Source organism: Carlito syrichta, unplaced genomic scaffold (genome assembly GCF_000164805.1).
Source record: "Carlito syrichta isolate Samal-C Ts95f unplaced genomic scaffold, Tarsius_syrichta-2.0.1 Scaffold314373, whole genome shotgun sequence".
Lineage (NCBI taxonomy): Eukaryota > Metazoa > Chordata > Mammalia > Primates > Tarsiidae > Carlito > Carlito syrichta.
The window spans coordinates 314,628-340,488 of record NW_007258469.1 but is presented as its reverse complement, the minus strand read 5'-3'; the positions used below and the strand labels follow the sequence as shown (position 1 = coordinate 340,488).

At 39.2% G+C, this 25,861-nt stretch overlaps 1 protein-coding gene across 1 annotated transcript in view; it reads left to right on the top strand.

Annotated features, from left to right (window-relative positions):
- Window positions 1-25,861, top strand: part of LOC103274096 (lysophospholipid acyltransferase 1) — an 82,825-nt gene that overhangs the window by 51,390 nt on the left and 5,574 nt on the right. The window contains exons 2-4 of the mRNA XM_021719306.1: window positions 6,796-6,941; window positions 7,953-8,030; window positions 13,957-14,052. Coding sequence (XP_021574981.1) covers window positions 6,796-6,941; window positions 7,953-8,030; window positions 13,957-14,052 — 320 coding nt within the window. The remainder of the gene's footprint in view (window positions 1-6,795; window positions 6,942-7,952; window positions 8,031-13,956; window positions 14,053-25,861) is intronic.

Here is a 25,861-nt window from a genome sequence, read left to right as displayed (position 1 = left end):
CCTGCCAACTAAGCTCTTTATTGCCTTTTGTGCAGAAAAATAGTACTCAGACTTTCTTTGCTCCATAATTGTGCTAAAAACACTGTGCTCCTTTCTTCAGCTTTGCTTTTGATTTATGAAAACAAGCTTTTGGAATGAAAAGGAAAAAAGTTATCTTTCTCCAATTTCTGGAAACTGCTTTGACTTTCCACTGCTTTGTCTCTGCTTTAGGTTTATAGAACTCTACTTAGGAGCTGGAAAACCCAGAGATTGACTCTTTGTTCTAGGCTGTATTGCCTCTCCTTTTGGAGGAAAGAGCATAGAAGACCACGGCTGCTGTCTGGATGTTGAGTGGGAAAGGGAATTAGTAGAAGGCTAGCAGGGAGGAGACTGCAGAAGCAAGTTCTTAACAGCTCAACAGTAGTTGCCACTTTTTGCATTTATTCCATGCACAATTTGTGCACTTCTTAATTTAGTAGACATAAAATAATATTAATAGCAAGTTCTTATCAGTGCCAGATACTGGTTCAAGTGATCTTACTTATTAACTTCTTTAGACTGGTTCCTATTTATTAATAAGAACAATATTAACAATTCTGATCTTACTTACTAACTTCTTTTAATGCTGTGAAAAAGTACTACTATTATTACCTGCATTATATAGACTAGGAACTAAGACAAAGTGAGTTTATGTAACTCTTCCGACTAGTAAGTGGTGGAACTGGGTCTTGTAGCCAAGAAGTCTGACTCTAGTTGATTCTCTGCTAGTAATCACTCACTCTGTTGCTGGTTACAGGATGGAAGGTCACAGTTACTTAACTCAATTATTATTGAAGATAGAGTTTCTTCTTTTGTGTTTGTTATAATTTGATGTTTGATCCTTTCATAAAAGGTGGTTATTTTCCTAGTTATATGATCCCATTTCTTATTTTGGTTTGTTTCTATACTTATGTGTATTACCTCCCTAATTTAGATATTTCTCTGATGTGTAGAAGGGGACTTTTTAGTGTCAAGTGCATGGAGTTATCAGGGTTTAAAATCTGTATCATCTTAGACCGGTGATTTGCTTTCCAGAGTTATGTAATTTAAAAAAAAGAAAATTTTATTATAGAAAGTCTCAAACATACATCAAAGTAGAATAACACACAGAACGAACTTTCTTGAGCCTAAAACACAACTTTAACAATTTTCAGCTCATGACCAATCTGGTTTCATCCAATTGTATTTTTCCAGGGTTTCTTAACTTTGACACTTACTGAAATTTTGGACTGGAAAATTTTTTGTTGTGGGAGAATATGCTATTCCTTTCAGGATGTTTAGCAGCATCCCTGGTCTCTACCCAAGAGATGCCAGTAGCATACCACCTCCTCCTCTTCCAGTTGTGACAAGCAGAGATGTCCTGTGGGGGGATGGGAGGCAAATCATCCCAGCTGAGAACCATGGATCTCTACTCATTCCACTCTCTTGATCCTCATTAGATTCTGTTAGATTATTTGGAAGCAGATCCCATAGGTTAATCAAAACAATTTCAGGATGTATGTCTAAAAGGCAAGGTCTCCAATTTTGTTGTCACTTTACAGAAGGAGGAAACAAAAATCTAACTCTGTTCCTATGTGAACTGTTGTGATGGAGCTAGCTGCACTTGGCCTCAGAGATGGGACTCCTAGTTTCTACCAGTCACCGGTGTTGATATGAGCTAGCCAACACGTGCATATCACACCCCAGCCTGTATTTTTTAAAATTGTGTGTGGTAGATAATACATCACATAAAATCTTCTATTTTAGCCATTTTGAGTGTGCAGTTTAGTGGCATTAAATATATTCATTTTATGGAATAAACGTCACCACCATCCATCTCCAGAATTCTTTGTGTCTTGGCAAAACTGAAGCTCTGTTCCATTAAACAATAACTCTCTACTTCTTTCCCCAGGATCTGGCAACCACCATTCTACTTTTTGTCACTATGAATATGACTAGTCTAGTTATTTTATATAAATGGAATCATACTTGTATTATATGTATTTGTACTTTGTGATTGGTTGGTTTCACTTAGCATAATGAGTTAAAAGGTTCATCCATGTTGTAGCATATACCAGAATTTCCTTCCATTTTAAGGATGAAGAATATGCTATTGTATTTGTATATCAAATTTTGTTTATCCATTAATTTTGGTAACTTGCATTTCTTGGTTACTGTGAATAATGCTGCTATGAATTTGGGTGTACAAATATCTCTTCAAGACCCTGTTTTCAGTTATTTTGGGTTTATATCTAGAAGTGGAATTGCTGGATCTATGGTAATTCTGTGTTTCATTATTAGAGGAACTGCCATACTGTTTTTCCTACTGGCTGCATTATTTTACATTCCTGCTAGCAGTGCACATGGTTTTGAATGTCTTCACATCCCTGTCACACTTAATATTTTGTTCTTTGTAAATTAAAATATAATAGCCATCCTAATGGATGTGAAGTCATGTCTCATTATGGTTCCACCTATACCTTGGTATATTGAAAAGCTGCTGTATTTCTGCTAGAACCCCCCTGCTGGTACTGAATGGTGTTGTTTTGCGTTTTCACTTTTGCTTTAGAACAGTTTGCAGTTTGCCGTGGAGTACTCAGCTAACCATCCACGATTTACTCTTGGGGAGAGCAGGGAGGAACCGGATGTCTCTGTTTTAATTTTAATTCATGATAAAGGCCTGAGTTTAGATATTAACCATTAACAGTTAAAGGAAAAGATTTTGATGTTAAAAGATACACTTAGGCACGTTAAAATTTTAAAGCGTTTGTTTGAACATTCGGCAATTCATGAATCGGGTAACACAAGACTGCCAGGACTTAGGGCTTCACCAAAAGTGGGGTGTTCAAGGAAGCAAAACAAAGAAAATATTTGACTGGTTAAAGTGGAGACCCCCTAGTTAGAGGATATTTGATGGTTTCTGATTGAAGTCTCTAGTTAGAGGTAGTAGGTGTTTTCTGATTGGTTAAGCATCTAGTTAGAGGTTAGTTAGTAGTTTCTGGTTGGTGAAGTCTCTAGTTAGAGGTAAGTTGGTGGTTTCCGATTGGTTAAGCATCTAGTTAGAGTCTGGTTGGTGGTTTCAGGTTGGTAAAGTCTCTAGTTAGAGGTAGTTGGTGGTTTTTGGTTATGCAATTAGTTAGAGTTTAGTTTGTGGTTTCTGATTAGTTAAGCTTGTGGTTTCTGATTGGTAAAGTTTCTAGTTAGAGGTAGTATGTGGTATCTGATTGGTTAAGCATCTAGTTAGTGTTTAGTTGGTGGTTTCTGGTTGGTAAAGCCTGTAGATAGAGGTAGTTGGTGGTTTCTGATTTGTTAAGGCTGTTTTCTTAAGTTATGACAGTTGACTGAGTTGGATTTTGGCTTGCTGATGCTTGAGATATCTCAGTCTAATAGCCTCTTCATTAATTTTTTTAAAAACATTGGTTAGATATAGAATCAGGCGATTAGAGCCAAGAACAGACGTCCAACACTAGTTCTCCCAAAGCACACATTTTGCAAATAAAGATATTTAAGTCCCAGAACATTTAAGTCACCTCTTGTTGACGTGAGGGTAGAGACGGTGTCTTGATCCCTGTCCCCAGTATCTGACATATAGAGTCAACCAGTGTAGGGGAATTAATTATGAATTGTCCAAGGCTGTCCAGCTGACATCTTAGTGTTGTATCTAGAACATTCATTCAGCTACACATTATATTATGGTGACTGAAAAGTGGCCGCTTGCTTCAATGACCAAGTGAGTCTTCTCTTCCTCTTTTTCATTCACTAGGATAAACAGATCAGATGTAGTTTTCCCATAGTGAGACACTCTTTTCCTTGGAAATAGATCTGGAGGCATTTTGAAGGAAACCAACCCAGTTCAGGAGACTATCTGGAGGCTGAGGAGGCCTAGGCCCAATGAGTCATGACCACCAGACCTTCAATCACTCTTAAATGTCTTATCCTTGCCCCAAAACTTGTACAATTCAATCTCCTTATCCCGCCTTTGTGTTTTTCTTCATTCTAGGGAAGCCCAGTTCCTCCTGGGTGCCTCAGAATATCTCTCTATAGATACTTCTCAAGTAGAAGTTCCAAATCTTGCCTGAATATTAGAATTACCTAAAATCTTTGCAAAGCCCTGATGCCAGGCCCATTAAAACAGAAGGGTTGGGGTTAGGAACCAGGAAGCAGTAAAAGCAGAATTTTTAAATATTCTTAATCCCCATCAATTTTTACCTGTTTCATCAATCTTACAGATTTTCTGTCAGAATCTCATCCCTCCTTGGTCATGAAACTTGCTGTCATTTATTTTGGACACATAATGTAATAAATTTTGTCCAAAAGTCATTAGAACTGACAGTAGTAAAAAGCAGTAAAAAGCAGATTTTATTTAGAACTATTGCAATAGGGCATATCGATTCCAAATAGAACTGGGCTCAATTCCAGATATAACACCGGCAAGTGAGAATTTATTGCCAGGGAGCAGGCTGGGTGCAGTGGATAGAAAATTGGTAAGAGTAAACATCAGCATAAGGGGGGATTCTGGCTAAACTGACCTAATGGAATTCCTGCTAAAGACAGGCCAGGGTGGATAAACACCACTTGGGGAATGGTGGAGGATAAGAAACCTGATGAAATATCAAGGACAATCAGATATGGAAGATGGGATTCTTGCTAAAACTGGATTTTGCAAGGAAGTACACTGATAGGCATAGAAGGTTCAAGAACCTAACTAAAGTTTGGTCAAGCAAAGAAACTTCACCAGTTTATACAAAGTTATTTTTACTTTATAATTACTTTTATGTTATTTGTGTTCTTTCCCTCGTCAGATTATATGCTCCTTGAAGGTAAGGAACATACTTTCTTTCTCTTCTGTCCCAGTGATTTTCCACAGTGTGTGCATCACAACCACCTGTGGGACTGGTTAGAACACAGATTGCTGGATTCTACCCAGGAAATGTCTAATTCAGTAGGTCTGAGGTTGGGCCTTAGCATGTGAATTTCCAACAAGCTTCCAGGTGATACTGATGCTGCCCGTACATCCTTGAGAACCACTGCTCTATCCTTTGAATCATTCTTCATGTGCAAATGCTCAGTAGTTACTGGCCAAACCGAAAATAGTGGAGAAAATTTGCCCTTGGCTGCTCTCCTGAGTTCTGCTGTGGCTGCAGTTTGGTCCCCGGGCTGAGAGATTGAAAGAACATGTGATTCAGTCACCTAAGAGATGGTCATAACATTTTGACTGTCCAGTTGCCAATTTCTTCACGTTTTGAACTTTGCCAAGGTGATGATTTTTCTGTATATATTTTGCATGTATGTGGATCATTTGTTGGTTATTCATTTAGCCTAGATAAAAAGAGATGACCAAATCATGCAGAAAAAGCCCACAGGTCACTTCCTCTCTGTCTTCAGTTGTAGAAAATGAAGCTGGGCAGTAACAAGAACAGGTTTTTGGAAAGGCTGGTGAGGTACAGTCTCCAAATACAGGGAAGACTCAAAACAGTCAATTTTAAAAACAGAATTAAAACAAAAATTCTCCGAAAGTAATATTTTCTGTGAGTTATAAGGGGTTCAGAGTATTGTTTTTTGTTTGTTTGTTTGTTTTTTAGGGAAGATAACAGTGAACTCAAGTGAGCTGATTGATGTCTGCTCCCTCCAGCCCCACCTCCCAGTTCAGCCCTAAAGAATTTCATTAGCAGCCAGTTTATTATAGCATGAAAATCCACTGACGCTGAAGTGGAGGTTTATTCAAATCTTCAATTTCTTTTCCACTAAGTGCCTTCTAATAGGAATTGGTGTTGAAGCTCTCATTTTGAATAATTTGAAGTGTTTAAATTATTTTTCTAGTTTCAGTGAATGATTAAACCACTTAGTGTATTTGGAATTTGATTTGGGTAAATTCAAATTGCAAAGATACATGTGTGTTTATTGTTTATGTGTGTGTTTCTAAAAATCAGTTGATCTTCCCTGTAGATTTCAGAGAATTCTTGTATGTTCCTTTTAGGCAAAATATTCTTGAGAGAGTGACCACTGAGATTTTTCTAAGGATAGTTGATGTCTACCTTGCATAATTGGACAGATTTGGCATCGGATGTTTAAATCAGGGCTGTATCTCTTTTGGCGACTAGTGTCACACCTTGAATTTTGGAACTCTCTTGCTTATGCGGTGCTAATTTTATTTATTTTCTTTATTTCCATAGCTTGAGGAGGGTTCAGGTAGTTTTTGGTTACATGGTTGCATTGAATAGTGACGAAGAAGTTAGGACTTTAAGTGTACCCATCACTCCCACCTGTGCACATGGTACCCAGTAGGTGATTTTTCCTCCCCCCATTCCTTACCCTTCTCCCTGGTGCTAATTTAAAGTAAGAAAATTAGAGTCAGAAAACAACTGATGATCACTTTGGAGAAGCATTTGATTTCCTAGGTACCAAGCAAGGGAGCTCTTCAGCCAAACTTTGCATCTCTGAAAGAATATATTCTTTGACTCGAGGTCGTGCTGGAGGCCGGTGAAAGAGACCAGCAAACTGAACTCACAGTCAGGCAAGGCTCTTAATAAAAGACCCCTGCTGGTGGGTGGCAAGCATCCTTGACCAGTCTCAAAGAATTGAAAAAACTGTTGCGTTTGCCACCTTTTATGCCACACAAGGGTACCGTTATCTTTTTTCTTATTTATTTTCTCTTCCAAACAAATCCTCTACTGAGGAAAAAACAGATCCAAGTCAGAGATGCAACTTGATGTGGAAATCTGCAAAAGTGAGAACAGATTCACACATAGCCAAAGAGTAAAGTTTTAAAAATTCTCTCGTTTCCTCCCCCGCCCATAGGTGAATTTTGTGGCGTGCCAGCTCTTTGCTTTGTTTGCTGCTTTCTGGTTTCGCATCTACTTAAGTCCTGGTAAAACTAGCTCTGATGTCCGGCATGCGGTTGCCACCATCTTTGGCATCTACTTTGTCATCTTTTGTTTTGGCTGGTGAGTATGAGCCTCATACATTCTAATACTGATCACTTGGATGTTTTGTGGCAATGTTCTTGGTATTGCATGAAGGCAAGAAATAAATGGTATTGTAAAATACCATATTATAAAATAGGTTTTGTAAAATTTTGCAATATTGTCAACACCTGTAAGATAATGGGAACATTACTTGAATCTCCATTTACTGTAAGAAATTGGAACCAATGAGCTGGCTCTCCACTGGAGGTCAGTGCAGTGAATTTTTTTCTTAAAATTAGACTTCTATAGATCCCCTCCAGACAGGTATATGGGATGCTGAAAGGTTTAACTTTTCCCAGGAGGAACCTTTCCTAACTATCATAGACGTTGGCGTGTTTCTTGCATTGCTACTGGAGACATTGATGTTAGTCCTGCATTTTGTCAGAGTAGAACAATGGTCTTAGCACAGGTCTTAGTCCTTTTCTAACAGAGAAAGCCAGTAGATTGTACCTTGCTTTACTGAGTGAGCTGTGCAAATACCCTGGAAGTAGTAGTACTTCTTAGGGAAGAAGTTTTAGGGACCAACGAGAAGTACATCTTCAGGAAATTTGTGCCCCTAATCCTTCAACAAAAATTTGAGAAAGGATGAGTATTTTGAATCTGCCACTAGGTAGAAGTCTTAATATCTTGGGAAGCCCAATTTTGGTATGGGTACTTAAAAACTTAAAACAGATAAAATCCTGAAGAAAGAGCTCATCTCTCTGGACCCCACTTGTATTTATGAAAAAAGTATATGTATTTATGAGTTTCTTGATGTTATTAGTGCTGCAGTTGGTTGGCAAACTATGTCATGACTTCCTGGTGTAATTTCAAGATATAGTACCTTAATTGTACTGAATAAAAATATTTGATTTATTTTCTCTTACATAAACATGAAGTTAATTGATTGCCTGCATTTTGGAGAGGGTGAAGGTGGAGTAACAGTATGAGTGGCTAGAAGATATGTCAGTATGAAATATATTCAGTGCTCCTCCCCGTTATGTCTTAAAGGTACTCCGTGCATCTTTTTGTGCTGGTGTTAATGTGCTATGCAATCATGGTCACTGCAAGTGTGTCCAATATTCACAGGTAAGTCCCTGGGAATGAAAAATGCAAGGTGAGGTTGTTTTGTGATCTTTGAAATGTATCTCCAGGATAAAGCTATACCCTCCCCATTTTCCACAGGTGCTATAACTTTGCTTATCTAAAATTTCAGAAGGAGGGATAGGGAGCCCTAAAGCCTGGGATTCTTCAGAGAAGACTTTATGACAAAGGTGGAATTCAAATTGTTCCTCGGGTAAAAAAGAGTATATCAGGATTAGGCAGCTTTGTTTGTGATAGCCCTAAACTGGAACCCGTTCAAATGGCCAACATAATAGAATACTACTCAGCAGTAAAAATAATGAAAGCTTGATATACACAATGACATGAGTGAATCTCAAAATAAATATGCTGACTGGAGGAAGCTGCACAAATTCTGTTCTAGAAAATGCAAGCTAATCAATAGGGACTAAAGGTCAGAAGTTAACTAGGGGTAGGGTGGTACAGGGAGCTGTGGAAAGGATCATAAAGAAGCATAAGTAGACTATAAGGGGCTGATGGAAGTCTCTACTCTCTTGAATTTGGTGATAGTTTTCTGGGTGTATACACATGTTAAAATTATTAAATTGTATACTTTAAATATGTACAATAAAACTGTTACAAAGAAGAAATATTTTTACATGATGTTTTGGTTTCAAGGTACAGAAGTAATTTAATCTTCTTTGAAGACTACATGCTTGCATAATCAACTAAAATACCTGCTATCTGTTTTGCATCGTCTCTGTTTCCCGTGGTCTTTCTGAACACTCAGTATTAGCTGTGCCTTTCAGGAACACTGCAGTGTAAGCTCTATGAAAACAAAGACTTCTCTCTCTTGTTCACTGTTGTATTCTCAAAGCCCTGAACAATACATGGCACAAGTGAGAGCTCAATAAATAATTATGGAGTGAATGACTGAATTACTTTTAAAAGACATTTGCCCTTTTATGTCTTTTCTGTCGACTTTTCTGAAAAGCAGGTGCCTTATTTCAACTTCAGAAAGCTCTTTGGCTAACAAGACTATTAGCACAAGAGTTTTTTCTTCTTAAAATCCTTGAAATATAACTTCTTACTGTATAATCTTATAATACATTTTGAGTTTCCAAGGGAAAATATTTTTGCATGCTTTTAAATTTTATAGTCATTCAATGTAGTATCCAAAGGAGCTCTGTAAATTTGAATTCTAATCATCTCTCTTCTCAGCGCCCTCCTTGAAGTGAATAGATAGTGTCATTGCTTCCAGAAAGGAAATAGGAAATCCATTTTTCTAATTTGGAAAGAATGGGTTTTGCAAATGTTTCATACAACAACAAAATGCTTATAAAAGCTTTTTTTCTTTTTTTCCCCTCTTTTTCAAGTGAGGGTTAAAAATGCTTGACTTCTCCTAAACTTGATTTTGGAAGCAAATAAATAAATCATTAATGATAATGCTGGTGCAACATTGTATATTCAAATGTGTATAGCACATTTCCAACTATTTTTAAATTGTCATTTGTCAGCTCTCCCCACACTTGTGTGATGCTAATGGGGTTCAGTGTATTTTTCAGAGGGTCAAAGCTCAAATGCAAACTTGTCCCATGTCAGAACGAGTTACTCTGTGTTTAGGTTTGCAGGGTTCTACTCCAGTGTCTAGGAGTGAACTATGCTTGACTTGGCAGGGCCGAGTGGTTTATAGACAGGCCTTGACTTTTTCACTACAGTGATGTGGTTTGCTGTGCCCTATGACCAAAATGAAAATATATCAGAACCAATTCTTCCCTTCTTTCTTTGCTCATGTGGTTGCCATTATTGCAGAAGTAGGGATTGGTTCACAGTTCCTGGTGGATGAACTCAATATAAATTTTAAATAAATACCCAAGTTGTTTCCTGTTGACTCAGAGAAAGAGCACCAGGCTGGAGTCAGGAAATCTGGGTACTCCCAGGAGCATGAGTTTGGACAAGTCATGTAGCTTCTCAGTACATTGGATTTCCCATCTACAGAACATGGGGTTTGTAGTAGTTTGGATGAAAGTTCTCTTCCATACAATGATTTTATGATTCTTTGTGAATTGCTTTCCTCTTCACTGAGTCAGTAAGTAGAGTTCTGTTATGTGCCTTGGAGGAGAAGGAGAGGATTAGTACTTGCTGCCGTAAAGAACTAACCTATTTCAGGACTGATTGTAATTCAAGATTTGTTTAAAGAATTCTTGAGGAGTACCAACTCTGTTTTCTGCCTAAGTCACTATGTTGGGCAGAAGTTGCAGGCATCCATTTACCATAGTTGAACCAACTGGAGCAGATGATAGTTTGTATCTGCTGGGACAGAAGGTGTTGTGTGAGAACTTGTTGATGGAGCTATCAGTTCTGAAGTTCCTGCTTTGTGCCAAGTCCTGAGCCAAGCTCTTTTTAATATATTTCCTTTTTAATACACAAACTATTATTTAGTATATCATTTGCTATGTTATTTAATATCTCATTGTGTTGTTTCAGATATATTCTTTCCAGGACAAATTCTGTGAATTATAGATTTTTTTTTTTTTTAGATGAAATGAACACTCAGAAAAGTAAATAAGTAAATAGTTTGATGAATTCAGAAAGTCATCATACCTGTTCACCCATCATTTCTCATGTCCCAATCTCTACCACACCTTTGCTTCCTAGAATAACCACTATTCTATCTTCTTCCATGATGGATTGCTTTTGAACTCATATCGGTCTGTCTCCAGAATACATGTTCTCCCTACCACTCTTTGATTCCTCAGATTTTTTTTAAGGTTTGGCCAGGGCAAAACTGCATTGCCCTGTTGTATTGGGACTTAGCACCTGGCATCTTGACAGGTGAGATCTTACTACAACAATTGAGTCGAACCTGCTTCACCCTCTGTGCCAGGGATAGGCTTGGGTCTAACTCCTATTGACGACACAGGGGAAGCAGCAGGTGTGATTGCATTTTAAATGGTTCTGGAAGAATCTACCTTTTGAATCTGCTTTGTATTTCTGCCTTGAACTTCATGAACTGGCAGGGAAAGGAAACTGGAGAAAGGGAACAACAGGTCGGGAGGCAACACCTGCTTCAACTCTTAAGGGAGTTTGTTTTTTCTTAGTTATTTGCTTCATTGACCATATTCCTGGTTTGGAAAAGGGTTTAGGATGAACCCAAAGTAGGAATTTTTTTTTTTCTTAGTAGCAGCTTTGCTTGCAAATAATAGTAAAATGGGCTTAAAATTGTATGGTGCTTTCGAATTTACAGAAATCATTTTCTTGCTACCAAATGATGTTTATTATTCCTACTTTACTATTCTTTAGATAAGTCTGGTCTCCATGCGTTATTTTAATGTGAATATGTGATTTCAATATAATTTAGTATTAGAATATACATTTTTCCTGTTTTATGGTACATATTTAAAAGTTATATCTTCTGAGTTGATGTTTATATCTAATGGGCTCCTGCACCATTTAAAATGTGTAGTATATTCATTTCAGTTCATTTCAACCAATAGTAATTGAACCCGTCTTATGTGTCAAGTCAAGGTTGGGGATGCCGAAAGTTACTATGAGTTGAGAAAGCAGACGCATACGAGGGGGGACCCAAAGAAACCTGGGATTTATTTATAAAAATTATGTATTTATTCTTACATGTTTAAACTTCACTCACCTTCAGAATACTCTTCATTTGATGCAATACATCTATAAAGATGCTTTTTCTACTGCTCAAAACAATTTTCAGACTCATCAATTTTGATGCCTTTTAGTCCTTTAGCTGTTTTTTGTTTCACCTCTTCCACATTGGCAAAATGTTTCCCTTTGATGACTTTTTTTTCATCCAGGGAAACAAAAAAAGTCGCTCAGAGCAAGATTGGATGAGTAGGAAGGGCAGGGCACGGGAGTCATGCTGTTTTTGGTCAAAAACTGCTGAACGCTCAGTGTGGTATGGGCAGGTGTGCTTGTAAATGACCCATCATGAAATCCGCAAGTGCACTGAAAGAATCTCCAAAAAAAAAAAAAAAAAAATCACTGAAGCTGAACACAGCCTCTGACAACAACACTAGCTGGTACACTGATGCCGATGGATTTTTAGAGCACTTACCTAGCAGGGAAGCCTGTACTATGGGGAACCCGCCCTCCAAAAAATAATTGTTAGTTTTGGGTCCCCCCCTCATACATAAATAATTTTAATATTTTAGTTTTGTATGTTAGCATATAGTACTAGAGAGATACGGATAGTGGAGCCATGGATTGTGCTGGGGCGGGAGAGCAGAAAATGAAGTGAGATGGTTGGGGAAAGAGCAAGCCAGATGACACCAAAGAGGTGACCTTACAACTGAGCCTTATCAGATAGTTAGGCAGTTTCCAGATAGACTGTAGGATGGAGGAAGGAGTTGCAGGCAGAAGGAGTATCCTGAAAGACATCTCGAACGTTCAAGGGCTTTGATTTGACTAGAGGGTGGGACCCACTGGAGACTATAGAATAGCAGTTACATAGTTTGTCATTTGACACATAGTAGGTGAATACAGTGAAAAAAATACACATGGCTGTCTTTGCCTTCATGGAGGATAGAGTTTGCTAAGAGAGATAATAGTTAATCAGACTGTCTCAGCTTAGTCTACTGTAGCAAAGTACTGGATGGCTTATAAACAACAGAAATTTATTTCTCAGTTCTGGTGGAGGAAAGTCCAAGAACAAGGCGCCTGCATGTTCTGGTGAAGATCCTTTTCTGGGTTACAGAATGCCATTGTCTTGTATCCTCACATGGCAGAGTGAGAGAGCTCTCTGGGCTCTCTTTTGTAAGGCGACTAATTCCATTCATGATGGCTCCTCCAAGTCACCTGCCAAAGACCCCACCTCCTAATACCTTTGAACTGGGGGTTAGGATTTCAACACATGAATTTTGGGGTGTCATCAACCTTTATTGCACAGCTTATCACATGTATTTATAATTCCAAATTGATAAATGTTTTTAATTGACATGCATTTGTATATGCACATGTGTGTCTTTGTGTGGCTTGTGTGTGTGTTGCTAGTGTATACTCTGTGGTCAGGAAGACATCTCAGAAGTAAGCCAGGGAGTGCTAGTTGACACCTGAGGCAGGGTTAGGGAGGGCCTGAGCAGAGCTTGGGAATGCTGACACCTAAGGAGTAAGTGGAGGAAAATAAGCTGAACAAGGAACCTTGGAAGGATTACTTGGAGGTGGGAAGAAAATAGGAGAATGAGGCTGAGTGTGGTGGCTCGTGCCTGTAAGCCCTGCACTTTGGGAGGCTGAGGTGGAAGGATCGCTTGAGGCCAGGACATCAAGACCAGCCCGGGCAACATAGCAAGATCCTCCACCTCTAATATTTAGAGGTGGAGGATGTTAATATTACATATATATTAAAAAATTAGCCGGGCACCCTAGCTACTTAAGAGGCTGAGGAAGGAGGACTGCTTGAGCCCAGGAGATCAAGACTGCAGTGAGCTATAATTGTGCTTCTGCACTCCAGTCTGGGAGACAGAGAAAGACACTGTCTCAAAAACAAAAGAAGAGAAAGCAAGGAGTAGGGATGCAAAGAGAATAAAGTGTTTAAGAAAGACATGGTCAGCAGCATGGTGATTTATATTTCAGGAAGTTCATCATGTAAACATAATGGTTTGTGAAGAGAAGAATCTTGAGTGCAAGACCTTACGGTTCCATGGTTCCCAGCCCTGACTGTGCCAGATGTGGCTGGTACCAATTAAACCAGAATAGCTGAGGGTGGCTCCCCAGATGATTCCATGATGCTCCCAGGACTGAGACCTATTGCAGTGGTCAGGGAGGAGGAAATGAAGGGCCTGACTAGAGCAGTGAGTGGGAAGGTGGACTGGGATATGTCTGGACTTTGTGACCAATTGCATGTGGAGGGTGGGGAGGGAGAAGAGAACATTTATCAGGTGCATTATTGTCATGTGTAATAATCTGATCATGGTGTTTTTGGTTTCAGATACTCCTTTTTTGTAGCAATGGGATACCTTACAATATGCCACATCAGCCGCATATACATCTTCCACTATGGAATTCTCACTACGGATTTTTCTGGGTGAGTATCTTAGTGGGAGAAGATTGACTGCTGACTTTGACTCACTCTTGGCATTTGTGAACATGAGGTGTGCACATAGGAGCCACCAATGGCTGGTTAAATCAGTTGGTAAGACACCTGTGAGTGAATCACAATGGCTGAAGATGCGATTGTTCTGTAGGACTTGTTAGCTCTGCTGTGAGGCAGGGATCACAAACTGCAGCCTGTGGGCCACCTCTATTCTGCCACTTATTCTTTGACACATAGTAGTTATGTTGGAATATAGCCAGGTACTTGTTTTGTCTGTGGCTGCTCTTGTACTGCATTTGGCAAAGCCTAGAATATTTGGTTCTTTTTTTTTTTTTTTTGAGTTAGAGTCTCACTCCGTCACCCAGGCTTGAGTGCAGTGGCACACTCAAGACCACCACAGTGTCGACCTGCCATGTTCAGGCGATCCTTCCACCTCAGCCTTCCAAGTAGCTGGAACTACAGGCATGTGCTACCACGGCTGGCTAATTTTTGATTTAGAGACGAGGTCTCACCAAGTTGCTGGGCTGGTCTTGAACCCACGGGCTCAGGCAGTCCACTTGCCTCAGCTTCCCAAAGTGCTGAGATTACAGGCTGAGCCACCAAGCCCAGCCAAATATTTGGTTCTTGACAGGAAAATTTGTCAACATCTATTCTGAGGCCCTTACACAGATTGGTATTCATTCCTTACTAGTTAGTAGTACAGGCATTCTTCCATGCTAGCTGATACATTTTCCCATCCTACTCTGACCCCTTTGAGTGTTCATGGCTATTCCGAGCCCCTCCTTTCAGGCCCCCTTGACCCCCTGCAACTAGAAGGTCCTGCCTGGTGCAGCAAGGGTCCTCCTATGAGTTGCAAAAATTTTGTCTATCAGCACAGCCCTAACCTAGTGGGTCACCCCTCCTGATTGGTCACCTGATAAAGACTATGGGTGGATCAGTGAGAATTATATGTCCTGTTGAAGTTAGTTCAGGAACAACTTTTTGTGAATCTTGTGCAATGAATGCTAAGGCAGAGCTGTTCCTGGTGACGTGTCTGTTATCCACACTACTTCCTTAGAGTTTCGTTCAGTTCTCTGCAGGCCTAAGGGCAGGAAGAATCCAAGTTCTCCCCTCACGTTGAATAGCATCTCATCTGGAGAGTTTTTGGAGATTAGATGGTGAAACGAGGGGGTGACAGTTCCCAGCTCATTTCTGTGAGCTTTACTAGTTGTGTGACTAAACTGTCTCACCATGAAAGAGCTCAGAAAGGCAAAAGACTTTTGTTTTGGTACGCAGGGACTATTGCATTTTAATCTTCACGACCATGGTTTGGTCTCAGACTGGTTTTACACGCATCAGTTCTTATCCTCAGGCCTCTGAGATTTTACCTATTTTTCTTTCAGCTGTGTTCCCTCCCACACATTGTGGAGCACACTTTCTTGACTTTTCTGAAATAAGTTTACAAACCTAATAATGATATGTATAGCTAGTCAAATATGGAAAACATGAGAGCAACAAAGATAATAAAGTAACCAGGAAATTATAGTATTCAAAAGAATCTTTTTATTTTACTTTATTTTAAAGATGTGGGGTACAATTCAGGGTTAAAAGGAGTCTTTAAATAAGGATGGTAACTCCCATAGTGTTTAACTAACTTCATTTTTTGGTTTCACCGTACCACTCAGTAGAGTCCTTGGCTGCTCAGGGCTGGGTGCAGTGGTTTATACCTGTACTCCCAGCACTCTGGGAGGCCAGTGCAAGAGGAATGCTCGAGCCCTGGAGATCAAGACCAGCCTGAACAACATAGTGAGACCTCGTCTCTACAAAACAGTCAAAAAAATTAGCTGGGCACAGTGGCTCATGCCTGTAATTTCAGAACTTTGGGAGGTGGGGCAAGAGGATTGCCTGAACCCAGGCGTTTAAGACCAGCCTGAACAACGTGGTGAGACATGTCACCAGGAACAGCTCTACATTAGTGTTCACTTTATTTATTGTCTCTACAATAAATAAAAAAATTATCTGGGAATGGTGGGGCTTACCTGTAGTCTCCAGCTACTTGGGAGGCTGAGACGGAAGAATCGCCTGAGCCCAGGAGTTTGAGACTGTGGTGAGCCATAAGATCCTCCATCCATAGTGCCTCTGCACTCTAGCCTGGACGAGAGTGAGACTCCAACTCATAAATAAATAAATAAGCAAATAGATAAATAAGTAAATAAATAAATAAGCCTGTTAAATATTCTAGTATTTGTCAGTCTTTTTTTCAGTGTTTTCAGGAGACTCATGCTTACTATTGAATAGCCTCTCTAGCCATATTGTTTGGGATATTAAACAATAAACTTTTACTTTAGCCCAATGTACATTATTATCTGTTTCTCATGTATCTTATCTACTCTTTTTAAAGTAGGAAATGTTCATTCATTCATTTCCGCAACGATTTTTGAATCCCCAGTATGCCAGGCACGATGCCAGGTGCTAGAGACACTGTGTATTCTATATTCTAGGCAGGAGGAAGGCTATTTCAGGCAGAGAGAATGGCTTTGCAAGAGTACAGAAATATGAGACCGGTGCCTGTGGAGGTCCCAGAGAGCCACCCCTCTCTCCCTTACCACCCACTTCTGCTACTAGGTCTTTTCACTCCAGCTACCTGGCTGCTGCTAGAATCCATCCGCTGCTCTTCATGCCCACTGCCATCACCGTGGACTGTCACAAGTCTGCAACACCTTTCAGACTGGCTATCCTTTATTCCACTCTGCCCTATCTTCACTCTGTGCTCTCTAGACCAATCAGAACGAGGTTCTAAAATACGCTCTGGACCTGCCAAACTCTCCACTCATTTCCTGCCATCTCCTACTCCCGTTGTGCAATGCAGGAAAGGTTATGGGTTCACATACATGCTTGGTTAGTTCATGCCTATGTGCCTATGCCTTGCCCATTCCCCTGATTAGAAAGTCCTTTTTCATCTTTGTTAATTTGGAAATCTTCAGTTTTTAAAACCTAGCTCAAAGATCACTTCTTTACAGAGCCTCCCTGATTGCCATTCCTTTTCTCCCCTGTATCTTCCCCTAGAGCCATGCATTTGGACCTTGGGTAGCAGGAGGCCTTTCATCTGGCACTCACTGGCTAATGCTACCATGCCTGTCAATCATGCTTATCTTGTCCCTGGTGCATGGAGTGTTTGCTGTTGGTGGCCATGGGGACATTCCTTATCAATTATGTTGTATGCTTAGCTAGTGTCACAGGTATTTATTCCCAAACTTGTTTGTTCCAGTTGTACCTGTACATTAGGGTCAGGCTTTTCCAAAGAAACTGAGCCAATGGAATGCAGATATGAGGGGACTGGTTCACTGATTATGGAGGCCGAGAAGTTCTCCATATCTCCTGTATGCAAGATCTAGGAAAGTTGATGGTGTCATTCAGTCTGAGTCTGAAGGCCTGAGAATCAGAGGAGCTGGCGGTGTAACTCCCAGTCTGAGGCTGAAGGCCTGAGAATCAGGGAGGCCTCTTGTATAAGTCCCAGAGTCTGAAGGCCTGAAAACCAGGAGTTCTGATACCCAAGAGGAGGAGATGGATATTCTGCCTCAAGGAGAGAGAACATTCACCCTCCCTCTGCCTTTTTGTTTTATCTGGGCCCTCCACAGGTTGGATGATGCCCACATTGGTGAGGGTGGATCTTCCTTACTCAGACTACTGATTTAAATGCCAATTTCTTCTAGAAACATCCTCAAAGACATACCCAGAAATAATGTTCCACCAGCTATCTGGGCATTCCTTAACCCAGTCAAGTTGATACATAAAATTAACTATCACAATTTATATATTCGCTGATTATTCATATATGATTATTCATATATGGATGTGAAAGGAGAGAGAGTGGTTTCTCTAAATCTAGGTTGGGTCTTTTGGAAAGCCACCAAGTATATTAAAAAATAATTGATGTTGCATTTAATGTGGGTGAGAATCTGAAAGGATGTGGGAACTGGAGGAAGGAATTATAAGGAACTGTGTCTGGGGTTTGTGTGAGAGAGAGAACATTATTCAGCAGAGCCACACTCCAAGGAAAAGCTTTGGTCCTACATCAGAGGCTCTTGGTTCCTTATTCAGCAGACAGTGGTTTGGGAACCCTGTGTATCCCTGCATAGTTACAGGAGATAGGAATGATTATGTACAAATTTAAATTGTGAGCATATCTTTATGTACTGGGTTGAATAGTGGCCTCCCAAAATTCATGTCCATCTAGAGCCTCAGAACATATTCTTAATTGGAAATAGAGTCTTTACAGATGTATTTAATTAAGATAAGATGAAGTTATCCTGGATTAGGATGGACCCTGGGTTCAATATAATTGTCGTCCTTCTAAGAAAGCCATGAGAAACAGATTCAGACACACAGAGGGAAGATGGCCATGTGAAGACGGAGGCAGAAATTAGAGTGATGCACCTAGGAGCCCAGGAGCACCAAGGATTGCTAGCAACCACCAGAAGTTAGGAAGAAGCATGGGACTGATTCTCCCTGAGAGTGCCCAGAAGGAACTAACCCTGTGACATCTTGGTTTTGGACTTCTTGCATCAAGAACTGTGAGACAAAAAGTTCTGTTGTTGTGTGTCATACCCCGCTAGTGGTAATTTGTTTTAGCAGCCCTAAGGAACTCATACACATTGTTTGATGGTTCCATGCATTTGTTGGATTAACAACTGTCCTCTGTTTCTGATCATGTGGGAAAGAATCTCTTTACTGTACACATCTCTTGCTGCTCTTGTCACATCCTCTCCTTTTGTTTTGTTAAAATAATATACTCCTTAATAATGTCTACATTATTTTTAGTACAATCAGAATAAGAAAGGAGAAACTAACGGACATTTGTGGAAAACAGTGATGTGTGCTTGTAAACCTGGTAAATTTTGAGTTTGAAAGCATGGAAATCAGTTCTTGTCAACTTCACTTTCAGCAGCATGTCTTGGTAAATTTCCTCAAGTGATGTTTATTCTGTGGCATTTTTTGAATCTCCTTTTATTAAGAACTTCCTGATGTTACACATAAAAAATGTGGAATATTTGAACTAGAACGGATGCTGTTGTTAGGAAAAGAATACAAAAAAAAACTACTGTCTGTGAAAATTGCACATGATTCAGTCTATACTTACTTAGTGGCCATACTATCTAGTTCTCAGAGGGTATGTCATTTAGAAAAAGATAATTATTAAGCAGCATTATTATTTTCTTCCACCATAAATGCACAGTGCCTCACTGTCATAAATCTATCTTCCTGGATAATGTCAGTCAACATAAATGGAGAGAGTGCCTTAACCTGAAATTGACAAGACTTTTAAATCACAAATTGCCAATTAGAAAGGTTTTTTAAAAATCAGTATCCATTCTCATTATATGCATGCAAGCAGCCACAAGTTCTCCTTCAAGAGAATTGATTTAACCCTAATATTTATTTCCATTGAAATACCTTGTTTAGGATTTTGTTAAGAGGCAAAGTCATATTTTGAAGTTGAATCTGGTATTTTAAAGCAGCCCAATGTATAGCTGTCCTCTTTTGACCATGCATGCAAACCTAAGTGTTTAGCATACTTTATTATGTCTTCAGAATAAGCATAGACAGTAATTGAATGGGATTGGGTGAAGCTAGTGTTTGTGCCAAACAGCTATATGTATGTATGTTTTTAATTTTGGAGAACACATAAACTTGTACTTTAGATTATTCTGGGACTTGAAATTTTATTTATCATTCTAAGAGTAAGCAAGTTTTCATGGGCTGGGCTCATGTTAATGGTAAGGTTAATGCACAAGATATACTTTTATAAGTGCTGCTAATATAATTTCTATCAATTCGTGTAGTGGCGAATGTCCTTTATGTTTTCCCTGTGGATGTGGGCAGTTAAAGGTACTAGAATATTTACTGTTCTCCTGAGGGAAGCTCAACAAAAATTGCTTGTAATAGAGCTGGTACTCGGTTCCTTTTAGGTTTGTGATAGTGAACTGATTCTTCTTCTTTGCTCACAGAAGGGTGCAAATCGAGTTTTCTTTTGAGGGCAGGAGCAAAAACTCTTATTTCCTTTTTTCAGGCTAGGCCAGATTCAGGCAGATAATTGCTTTCCCATCACGTTGGCAGTTTGATTTGCCCATGTGTTGTTGAAAACTCTGTTAAATGAGAACTCTTCTATACTTCTAGTGGGAGTATAAATGGGCATAATCCTTCTGGAAGGCAATTTCACCATAAATTCCAAGCAATAATTTTCTAAAAATTTATATCCCATGATAGGATAAATTCCTAGGAGTTAAATTACCATAAGGAAATCAAATTTATTCATAAGAATGTTTAACTGTTGTCAATAATAGTGAAAAACTGGAGGCATTCTAAATGGTCTAAAAAAAAGTGAATGATTAAATTATGGTACTAATATGCCTTCATTGAAGATGATATTTTCAGAGACTATAAAAACCACAGGACAAATTCATGTATCAAGATTTCATTTTTTTGAAATGTTGACATGCATAGAAAAAGTAGAAAGAGAGTGGAAGGGCTGGGCTTGGTGACCAACCTGTAAACCCAACACTTTGGGAGGCTGAGGCGAGTGTATTGCCTGAACCCTCGGGTTCAAGATCAGCCCAGGCAACTTGGCGAGACCTTGTCTCTACAATAAATGAAAAATTAGCCGGGCATAGTAGCATGCTCCTATAATTCCAACTACTTGGAAGGCTGAGGCGGAAGGATTACCTAAGCCCAGCTGGTCGATACTGGAGTGCCCGTGAGTGTGCCACTGCACTCCAGCCTGGGTGACAGAGTGAGACTCTAACTTAAAAAAAAAAAAAAAAAAAGAAAAGAAAAAGAGTGGAGGGAAATATTAAAAATGTTAAGACAGCAGTTCTGTCTAGGGCCTTTATTGTTGATTTTGACATTGACTTTACGCTTTTGTATTACTAAAATAAAAAGGAAAAACCCTGGAATTTTATTTAAATATATTTGCATGCATATGGAAAGAGTTTGGTGAACTGTAGCCAGCAGGATTGGAACAGTTGCCACTTGTGTTCCCTGTTATCTTATTGGAGCATAGTGGAAATATTACTTGCCTGTACCTCTTACTGGTGGTGGAGATCATTTGCCCTGCTGTTCCATGGACAATGTTTTCCTCTGTTGGTTTATGACATTCTGGTCAGCCCATCAGACTAGCCCAGTATGTTTAAATAATTGGGTTGTATAATATGGAAAAAGCAAGATATTTGCAAAGAAATTTCAAAATTTGTTTATTTCATGTTTCTCTTTCAGGCTGCTGCTTGCTTTTCAATAATTAGCATAGTCACTTGGAGTTTAGTTCTATAGACATATGTATGAGTTATACCAAGTATATTTGGTGAGTTCTTGTTGTTGGTGATTTTGCTGTTGGTTGCCAAAATATAGGAGTTCAATCTTTGAAAAGATGAAAGAGTAAAATTTTTTCTACTCTGATTGCCAATGAATGGTCCTGAACAGATACCAGTGAATTCTGAAATGAATCCTGAAGAGTTCTCTCTGCCTTCAGTTGTATTCCTAGAAATCCTGATTAGAACTCTGTACTTCCTTTACTGCAGCTTCTGGAACCTCTTATTTTCTTTTTCCATGCTGGCATAATTGATAAGAATTGGGAACATTCTACTAAAGCTGTGATATCATCCTCCTCATCTGCAGTCATTCGGGGAACAGAGTGTTCAGGAAGGGAAGAAGCAACAGTGAGGTGAGGAAGTACTGTTTGAGCTTTCTCTGTCTCTCAGCTACTAGGTCCAAGCTACAAGTTGCACAAGTCTCATTGTATCTTGGAACCCACTGGAGTTGTACAAGATGGCCAATATTGGCCTGGGTTGCTGTTGATTGGAAGTGTGTTGTACTTGTGCTCTCCTTCCCTGCCACACTTCTTGCTTGTCTGACTCCCTGCTTTCCTGCTATCCAAGTACAAGTAGATTTTTATTATACACAAAAGCAATAATGAAAATATAAAGTGTAAACTTTTGGTTCTAAAATTACCTGCTGGGCATTTGAATGTCAGATCTACCTTGATGCTAGCCAGCCAGGAATGCGATTGGTTGACTCTTTCAACAACTATAACTGCTGAATGTGTTATCTCATTGTTCTACCCTAGCTTTACTGGAACATCAATACTTAACCAATTTAGGTCCAAAGATTAAGGAAAAAATAAGTAGGTCTTATGGAAATATTGCTAAAAACTGACATTTTATTTAATATTTATTTATTTTTGTTTTTTGAGTTGGAACCTCACTCTATCACCCAGGCTGGAGTGCAGTGGCACGGTCACGGTCACTGCAGTCTCAACCTTCTGGGCTCAGGCAATCCTTCCACTTCAGCCTTCCAAGTAGCTGGAACTACAGGAGCATGCTGCCATGCCCGGCTAATTTTTTGATTTCTTGTAGAGACGAGATCTCGCCAAGTTGCCCAGGCTGGTCTCAAACCCCAGGTTCAGGCAATCCTCTTGCTTCCGTCTCCCAAAGTGCTAGGTTTACAGGCATGAGCCACCATGCCCAGCTCTTGTTTAACATTTTAAAGACACATTATTTTTGATTGAGAGTTGTTATGGGAAATGGATAAATGGATAGCACGACTGGTGATTCACCGAGAGCCAATATCAGAGGGCCTTGATTGTGTATGGGGTGGTTAGTATTGTCCTGTCTTTCTTTTTATTTCAAACACATCATCCACCCATTTCCCTTACTTAATTTTCCCTATTATATTTCATTATCTAAATTAGACTCATAATCTTAGGTTTAAGAAGAAGAAAAATAAGATTTTCTTTGGCCTTTTTTTTTTTTTTATTAAATCATGAGAAAAGTTTATAGGACAAATGGGAAATAGCCCTACCTCAACCATGCTGGACTCAAACTTTAATTCCAGGTTGGCCAGATGTTTTCTTTGGATTCTACAATTGTGTGTACAAATCGAAAGACAGGCGATGGAAAAATCTGGTGTAACTCAAGTTCTAATACCTCATTGTCCTCAAGAAATTATTTGGCTGCATCAACGAGCTATTTATGAATCTCTTTTTTTTTCTGTCCTGCCTGTGCTTGTAATATGTGCTTCTGTATGCTGTTTTGCTTTTTTTTTTTTTTAAAAAGTTACATTAATTCAACAACAAATGTGTTTTCATTTGTTTTATGATTTAATTGAAATGTGATATGAATGGTACTTAATTCAGTATCTTTAAATATTTGAATTTTGAGTCTTAGGAACTTGAAAAACTAAAGTTTCGCTTCTGGTCTATCCATAAGAAGTCTTGCTGTCAAGAGGGTGAGCTACAGATTTGTATTGGTCTTTAAGACAAGATTAGTCTTCTAGAAAGCTTTGATGTAGCCCTTATTACTAGGACCAGAACCTCAGTGTTCAGGAAGAGCAGTTATTTTTTCAACATGAAAGAGTATCATCTGTGAGCACATCTCACCATGCTAGAGTGACTGACTTGGTGGTTTCCGGGTTTGCCACACTTATCTCAACAGTTCTGGTGGAGCACAGACTCCTTTTCTTCTTTTCTTCCACAACCAGGCTCACTTCCCCATTCTTAGTGTCACTTACAACATTAGCAATCTTGTTTCAAATGGCAGCCACTAGCCATTGGGCTTTAAGATACAAAGATATTGCAAATAAAATATAAATTTGGGCATTGGTGTTAAGATTTCAAAAGGTAGTTCTTGGCACTTTCTTTAAAATGATTTCTTATTAGCATATATTTATTATTCCAAATATTACATGCTTATTATTTTAAAGAGATGAAAAATGGAAATCAGGATGAGAGGAATTAGATAAGAAAGTGGACTCGTGGAGAAGTGGATGAGTATGGTGATGCGCATCGGACTTAGCCTAAAGATGATTTGTGTCTAATCCCATCCTTCCAACCGAGTCTGGCCTGCAGGGCACAGGGGCTGTGTGGCATTCCAGGGTGATCCAGAGATGCTGCCGAAGGATATGGAGTAAAATCTCATCCTTTTGTATAAGTGTGCTGATAGTCTATAGGGACGAGAGAGCAAATTCAGCAAGAAGACAATAGTTGAAATCAGAAAACCAAGCTTGACTAAGATGGCTTAAAGGAAAATAGGGTAGTCACAGCAGTGGGTAACCTGAATGTGTCCTCCCAAAATTCATATGTTGAAGTCCTAACTCCTAGAGGGACCTATTAGGAAGTGGGGCCTTTGGGAGGTGATTCATGAAGGCAGAGCCCTCGGAATGGGATTAGTGCCCTTATGAAAGAGTCCTCAGAGAGCTCCTTTGCTTTTCAACCAGGCGAATTTATGAAAAGGTGGTTGCCTAGGAAGTAGTTCCTCAATCAGGCACCAAATCAGCTGGTACTTCCTAGCTTCTAGAACTGTGAGAAACACATTTCTATTGTTTATAAGCCACCTAGGTTATGGTATTTTGTTTTAGCAGCCAGAACGGACTAAGACAAACAGACAAGAACAGAGTTATTAAAGGTACTAAACTAGGGTAAAAAATTGGAAAAACAGTGCCACTTTTAATTTGTAGCTTTATCAAGATGTAATTCACATACTATAGCATACATCTTTATCAAGATGTAATTCACATACTATAGCATATAGCATATGTATACAATTCAGTGGCTTTCAGCATATTTACAGAGTCAATTCATCAATTGCAACCATCTCCAGAATTAATTTTCTATTTTCATCACCCACAAAATAAACTCACGTACATTGGCCATCATTTCTTATTTCCTCCTGTTTCCCTCAGCCTTAGGTAACTGGCAGCCTACTTGCTTTTTCTATGGATTTCCCTATTCTAGACATTTTATATAAATGGGATCATACAGTGTATGAGCTTTTATGTCTGACTTCTTTCCCTTAGCATGATGTTTTTAAGGTTCATCCATGTTGTGGTATGTGTCAGTACTTCATTCTTTTTTATTGCTGACTATTATTCTATTGTATTAACATACTCCATTTTATTTATCCATCTGTCAGTTGATGGACATTTGGACTATTTCTTTTGGGGCTATTAATCAATAATGTTGCTATGAACATACATGCAGATGTTTTTTGTATGGACATAGCTTCACTTCTCATGGGTATACACCTAGCTGTGGAACTGTTCGGTCATAAGGTAACAACATCTTTAGTCTTTAGAGAAAACAGCCAGACTGCTTCTAAAGCAGCTGTGTCATTTAATATTCTCACCAACAGTATATGAGGGTTCTAATTTCTCCACTCCCTGGCCAATACATGTTATTATCTGTCTTTTTTATTCTAGGCATCCTAGAGTTTTTGACATGGTATCTCATTGTTTTTTTGATTTGCATTTCTCTCATAACTGATTACTGTTGAACATCCTTTCATGTGCTTGTTGGACATTTGCCTATCTTTGTTATGTTTTGTGTTTAGACATGGGGTCTCATTATGTTGTCCAGGGCTGATCTTGAACTCCTGGGCTCAAGTTATACTCCTGTCTCAACTACCCAAGTAGCTGGGATTGTAGGCATGTGCCATCGCACCCAACTTTGCCTATCTTTTATTATTTATTTATTTATATTATAAAGATGTGGGGTACAATTCAGGGTTAGGTATACAAACATTGATTATGCAGATTCCCTTGTTGACAAGGTATGCCCCTCTCTCCCCTAGCAGTTTCCCTCAACTGCCAATCTCACCCCCTCTCTCCTGACAGTTTCCCATTACTGCCAAATACTTTTTAATAGTATTATAATTGTTCAAGGTCCGCTTATGAGTGAGAACATATGGTACGTCTGCTCTTTGTTTCTGTGATAGATCACTGAATATGATCGACTCCAAATCCATCCAAGTTGCTGCAAAGTCCATATATTTGT